General features: G+C 38.1%; 1 protein-coding gene across 1 annotated transcript; it reads left to right on the top strand.

Annotated features, from left to right (window-relative positions):
• Positions 1-4,934: 4,934 nt before the first annotated feature.
• On the top strand, positions 4,935-5,858 carry LOC111159620 (olfactory receptor 2D3-like). The gene has a single exon (XM_022522156.1). The coding sequence runs from the start codon at positions 4,935-4,937 to the stop codon at positions 5,856-5,858; it is 924 nt and encodes a 307-aa protein (XP_022377864.1).
• Positions 5,859-6,663: the final 805 nt, after the last annotated feature.

Below are 6,663 nucleotides of genomic sequence, written 5' to 3'. Positions count from 1 at the left end.
TATTTCCAGGAATGGGGTCCCTAAAGTTAAAAATTATTTGTGGAGTAAAATTAACTTCTAAATCAGTTCATTTTGAGGCATAAGCTAAATGTTCTATCACAAATATTGCAGTGACGTGGATGGAGCCAGGGTGTATTGTGATAAGCAAAATCAGTCAATCACAGAAAGACAAATACCATATGATTTCACTCATATGTGGAGTTTAAGGAAAAAAAACAGATGAACGTAGGGAAAGGGGAGAAAAAAGAGAGAGAGGAAAGTAAACCATAAGAGACTCTTAACCATAGAGAACAAACTGAGAGTGGATGGAGGGAGGTAGGCAGGGGATGGGCTAAATGGGTGACGGGCATTAAGAAGGGCACTTGTGACGAGCTCTGTGTGTTATATGTAACTGATGAATCATGTAATTCTACACCTGAAGCCAATTTTACCATATATGTTAATTAACTAGAATTTAAATAAAAACTTGAAAAAAAAAATCCAGAAATAAAAATGAAAATGTAGAATTCAAGCTTAGAAATAGTGGTCAGTTGTCTGATAACTTTTTTCCCCTTTTAAAAAAAAAATCTACAATTGGCCAACATATAGTGCATCATTAGTTTCAGATATAATGTTCAACCACCAATTGCATATAACACCTAGTGCTTATCACATCACCTGCCATCCTTACTGCCCATCACCTAGTTATCCCATCCCCCACCCACATCCCCTTCTGATGCAACCCTCAGTTTGTTTTCCATAGTTAAGAGTCTCTCATAGTTTTTTATCCTCTGATTTCTTCCCATTCAGTTTTCCCTCCCTTCCTTTATGGTCCTCAGCACTGTTTCTTATATTCTACATATGAGTGAAACTGTATGATAATTGTCTTTCTCTGTTTGATTTATTTCACTTAGTGTAATCCCTTGTAGTTCCAATCCATGTCAATGCAAATGGTGAATATTCATCCTTTCTGGTAACTGAGTAATATTCCATTGTATATAGGGACCATATCTTCTTTATCCATTCATCTATTGAAGGACATCTTGGCTCCTTCCACTGTTTGGCTGTTGAGGACATTGCTGTTAATGAACATTGGGGTGCATGTGCCCCATCATTTCACTACGTCTGTATCTTTGGAGTAAATACCCCAGTAGTGCAATTGCTGGGTCATGGGGTAGTTCTAGTTTTAACTTCCTGAGGAACCTCTGTACTGTTTTCCAGAGTGGCTGTACCAGCTTGCATTCCCACCAACAGTGTAAGAGGGTTAGTCTTGGCTAATTCTTTTTTCCACATCCTTGACACCATTTTTTATTTCCTGTCTTATTAATTTTAGCCATTCTGGCTGGTGTAAGATGGTATCTCATTGATGTTTTTTTTTTAATCATTTTTTTTAATTTTCAGCATAACAGTATTCATTGTTTTTGTACCACATCCAGTGCTCCATGCAATCCGTGCCCTCTCTAATACCCACCACCTGGTTCCCTCAACCTCATTGATGTTTTGATTTGTATTTCCCTGATGACACCTGATGTTGAGCATTTATTCATGTGTCTGTTTTCTATGTGTATGTCTTCTTTGGAGAAGTATCTGTTCACATCTTCTGCCCATTCCTTGACTGGATTATTATTATTATTATTATTATTATTATTATTGGTGTTGAGTTCCATATGTTCTTTATGTATCTTGGATACTAGTCCTTTATCAGATATGGTATTTGTAAACATCTTTTCCCATTCTGTATGTTGCTTTTTAGTTTAGTTGTCAGATAACTTTCGAGGTAGTCTAGATATAACTGATAGTTTGGCCAAGGGACTTAAATGAGATCCCTAAAGAATAACACATAAATAAAGAAGGAAGAGAAACAAAGAAGGAAGACCAATTTTGAGGAATATTAAGATGTTGCAGATATTTGCATTGATTCTGCTTAACCACCTGTGCCTTGATTCCACACTACAGAAAGATAGCATATTTGTTTCTTTTCTGTGTAATACCATGAGCCTTTGCCTTACATTACAAATCCTAATTCTGTCATTCATTGCATTTATGTCTTCTTCAGTGGACTTTGAATCTGGTTCCAGAATGTCTCTCTAAAAATAGAATCTGTACTCCTTCCTATTCAGTAGGACAATATCAGCTTTGGCCTCTAGAATCAGATTACCTGGGACTGAATCCTCATTCAATAATTTACTAGCTCTGTAGCCCTGAAAGTATTTTATATATACTCCCTGAAATTTGGAACTCACATTTATAAAATGGGAATACAGTAGTCTACCTCTTTGAGACTCTTCTGAAGATTAAATAAGTTAATAAATATTAAATGCCTATATGGGTACCAGGAACATGTTAAGTGCCATAAAGTGTAAGTTTTTTAGTCCATGTTGTTGTTACTATTATGATTAGAATGTTAGTAGTAGTAGTAATAGTAGTAGTAGCATGCCCTGCTACACAGTGTACAAGATCCTATACATAATACTTAAGATTCCTTTGCCTCTTACTAAATATTCTACATTATAAATATAATCTAATAATTGGACTGTTAATGATAAATTTATGACAACCATATAGTCAGCAGTAGCACCAGAATCAAATTGACCTTGCACCATGTTCGCCCCTCTTAGCAGATGTGCCATATACCCCTTAAATCTGATTGGTTGTTCTACTTGGATCTTGAATCCTCTCTTTAATTACAAATATCCTCCCTAAACTTAAAAAGTTTTACTGGACCCTTACTACAAGGCTTAGTTCTTTTCAGTTTATTTTCTAATTGACAACAATGTGAAGACATTAACTTTAACCGACTTTAGGAGCCAAGCCATTTATGAACATGTTTGAGACTGAGGATAATTTCTTGGTCTCTTGAGGACTGCTTGGATTTCTCTGTGCCATATCCATCTACATGATTGGATTTTTCAGTACTAGCTTCTGAAGTTAGAATTGTGACTGAAATAAGATTGAAGATTTAAAACCTCACATGCTAGGACAAGGCTCTAGGGCTTTAATTTCCAATTCTGACAATTGGTCTCAGTGACTAGTAGGTTACTTAGCATTTCTACTCTTTAATTTCTCCAGCTGTATAATAGAGATTGGAAATACTTCCTCATAGGGTTATTGTGAAGATTAAATAAGTTAAAACATATGAAGTACTTAGAACTGTGCCAGACACATAGTAACCACTCAGTAAGTGTTAGTCATTATCATCAGACAGAGGTGGGACTCCCTGGTTGAAGAAGGAAGACTTGCCATATTGCCTTAATTTAGTCTCTATCTCAGGAGACTTTTCTCTTTTAGTGTAGGTCCCTGAAAGCAGAGCCCAAGAAAAGAACTTTGGTGCAGATAGCTTATTTGACAAGTGATTCCAGGAAGCGGTGTAAGGAAGCAGTAAGAGTTAAGGCAAGATGTGACTAAACACCAATGAAGTTTGGATTATTAAAATTGTTACTCTAGGCCATACATTCTGTATGGGGACCATGTAGATGCCAAAGTTCTTAGAAGAAGAAAGATATCTGAAATATTGCAATGGTTTGTTGGCCCTCTAGAGGGCTGCAGTATATAAACAGATGTACAGTACATCTGTGCTGTTAAACTTTCATGGGAATTGAAGATTAAGAAAAAAGTTCTGGAAAAGCTCCTTAGAGGATATAATAATAATAGTAATAGTAATAATAAAAACATGACATAGTCAATGGTGGACTTAACTCCCATAAGAAGCATACAGAGTGCCTTCCAGAAATATCTGGTGCTTTTATTCATCAATTTCCATTATCCTCTGGTTAAAGACTGCCTCTGGGGCATTAACATGCCCATACTTCCAACATGTTAGGCAGAATGCCAATAGACCAGGCAGGAGGTCCTTAAAGTAGAATGTCAGCAGAGCCAAGCAAGTCAAAATTGTCCACTACTGCTGAAGCAGAGGTCAGAGGTGAGCTGAGACTGGATGTTATGGAACTATAAAATTCACTAATATCTAGTTGAGAAGTTCAAGCTCCTGCTTAGTACCACCTTTTTGTTGTTGTTGTTGATATAGAACAGGACGCTAGACACTCAAGTATCATTAAGTTGCATTTTTGAATGCCACATTATTTCATGATACTTTTCCTCTTTGTCATGTGAAATATTTCTTCCAGGCCCAGGGTTATGATCTATGGCTATAAATTTTTCCTTTCTTCCTTTATCCTGTTTGGACTGCTACTTAAGAAGCCTCTTTTAGGGGCGCCTGGGTGGCTCAGTGGTTAAAGCCTCTGCCTTCGGCTCAGGTCATGATCTCAGGGTCCTGGGATCAAGTTCTGCATCGGGCTCTATGCTCAGCAGGGAGCCTGCTTCCTCCTCTCTCTCTGCCTGCCTCTCTGCCTACTTGTGATCTGTCTGTCAAATAAAAAAAAAAAAAGAAGCCTCTTTTAAAGATTCTAGGGAAAAAAACAAGAACTAATAGCTACAATTCACCTGTTGATTCTCTAAACCATATTTGAACTTCCTACTCTATTATAAACAAATTTTTCACTGACCTCTGTGTTTTGGTTTTGAATTATAAAATCATAAGTATTTTTTTATTGATTAAACAAGTTCATCTCATTCTCAGATTGCTAATCCAGAATATTTATTTTTATATATTTATTATAGTAAAATATTTATAGAGATGAAAAAAATTAAATCGAATCAAAGAAAATTCCTCTGATAAAACTCTGTAGTAATTTAACAATATTTTGATCTCAGGATTATTTGAGAAGCCATATTGAGTGCAATACTCTGCCTACCAAATGGATCAAGGAAAGAAAAATGTACATAAAAACCATGCATCCTAATGCTAACTGGCACACATATTAGGAAGCATCTGAAAGCCAATAGTCCTACAAGGTATACTTGTTCTCATTGTGCTTGTTTATAAAGCTTGCGAAAATTGAGCATTCAGAATGCATGCATTTTCTTTCTGATGACAGGTAAAACAGCAACAAACATCAATGGGAGAAGGAAACCAAACTTCTGTGGCTGAATTTATCTTGCTGGGACTTTCACAGGATCCAAAGATCCAGATCTTGCTGTTCTGTGTTTTCCTGACCATTTACCTTCTGTCTATGTTTGGAAACCTGCTCATAATAATCCTTATTCAGACTGACTCTCAACTTCACAATCCTATGTACTTCTTCCTCAAAAACTTGTCATTTGCTGACCTCTGTTTCTCTACAAGCATTGTTCCTCAGATGTTGGTCCACTTCCTTGTAAAAAGGAAAACCATTTCCTTTGCTGGATGCTCACTACAGATAATTGTCTTCCTTCTCGCAGAGTGCACAGAATGTGCACTTCTGGCAGTGATGTCGTATGACCGCTATGTGGCTGTCTGCAAGCCCCTGCATTATTCCACTGTCATGACCCAGAGGGTCTGTGTCCAGTTGGTCATAGTGTCTGGGGTCATTGGAGCATTTGTATGTTCAGTGGATAGTGCATTTACACTGTGTCTTCCCTACCAGGGACAGAATATAATTAATCATTATTTTTGTGAACCTCTTGCACTCCTGAAGCTGGCTTCAGCAGACACATACAAGGCTGAGATGGCCCTCTTTTCAATGGATGTGATTATCCCGTTAGCACCTCTCTCCCTCATCCTTGTCTCCTACTGGCATATTATCTCCACAGAGATTCAGATGCAGTCAGGGGAAGGGAAGCTCAAGGTCTTCTCTACCTGTGGCTCCCATCTCACTGTTGTGGTTCTCTACTATGGCTCTGGAATATTTGCCTACATGAGACCCAATTCCAAGACAATGAGTAAAAAGGATCAGGTCATCTCTGTGTTCTTTTCAGTTATGACTTCCATGTTGAACCCCATCATTTACAGCCTGAGGAGCAAGGATGTGAAGGGAGCCCTCAGGAACCTGGTTAGAAGATAATCTACCTTCAGAGGTAGTGATTTCTGACATTTTTCTTAAGCACTTGGAAGATTGTGATCGACAATACCTCTACTATTCTCATTCTTTCTTTCCCTAACTTTATATGCCTCAGTTGATTTTCTTCTCCACAGTATTCATTAAATGCCTGTTTTGTGCAAGTGCCGTGTCCAGGACATCACAATATGAGTAAACCTTCATGCCTTCCTTAGAAGGTTTCATTACCTCTGGGACAAGAGAGAGCCATGCTCTGTCCTGAGGGGAGTTGCACTTTTTTGTTGTCTTATACTCTCTTTCTGCAGTTTCTCTGTGAGGGAAATATGTCAGCGGAGAGTAAACTCACCCTTGAAATGTTGGACCAAGAAAAAAATTTTGATTAACCTTCCTGAATATATTGCTAGGATCCTTCACCCACTAAATGAGGTAGGGCCCCTAAGTTGTTATACAGTCACCTGTGAGCTTACTGTGGTTCTGCTTCCATATTCCTGAATAAGTCAACAGTAACTGGTTAAAAACCAACTTTTGTAGCAATATGGACGGGACTGGAAGAGATTATGCTGAGTGAAATCAGTCAAGCAGAGAGAGTCAATTATCATATGGTTTCACTTATTTGTGGAGCATAACAAATAGCATGGAGGATGAGGGGAGTTAGAGAGGAGAAGGGAGTTGGGGGAAATTGGAAGGGGAGGTGAACCATGAGAGACTATGGACTCTGAAAAACATACTGAGGGTTTTGAAGGGGCCAGGGTGGGAGGTTGGGGGAACCAGGTGGTGGGTATGAGAGAGGGCATGGATTGCATGGAGCACT

This window comes from Enhydra lutris, unplaced genomic scaffold, assembly GCF_002288905.1.
Source record: "Enhydra lutris kenyoni isolate GAN:26980312 unplaced genomic scaffold, ASM228890v2 scaffoldscaffold68, whole genome shotgun sequence".
In the NCBI taxonomy this organism is placed as follows: Eukaryota; Metazoa; Chordata; class Mammalia; order Carnivora; family Mustelidae; genus Enhydra; species Enhydra lutris.
Note: the sequence above shows the minus strand (reverse complement) of the source record. Positions and strands in the feature narration are given on the sequence as shown.

Excerpts from the sequence above, each read along its gene's own strand:
- LOC111159620 (XM_022522156.1), top strand. The coding sequence starts at position 4,935 with ATGGGAGAAGGAAACCAAACTTCTGTGGCTGAATTTATCTTGCTGGGA.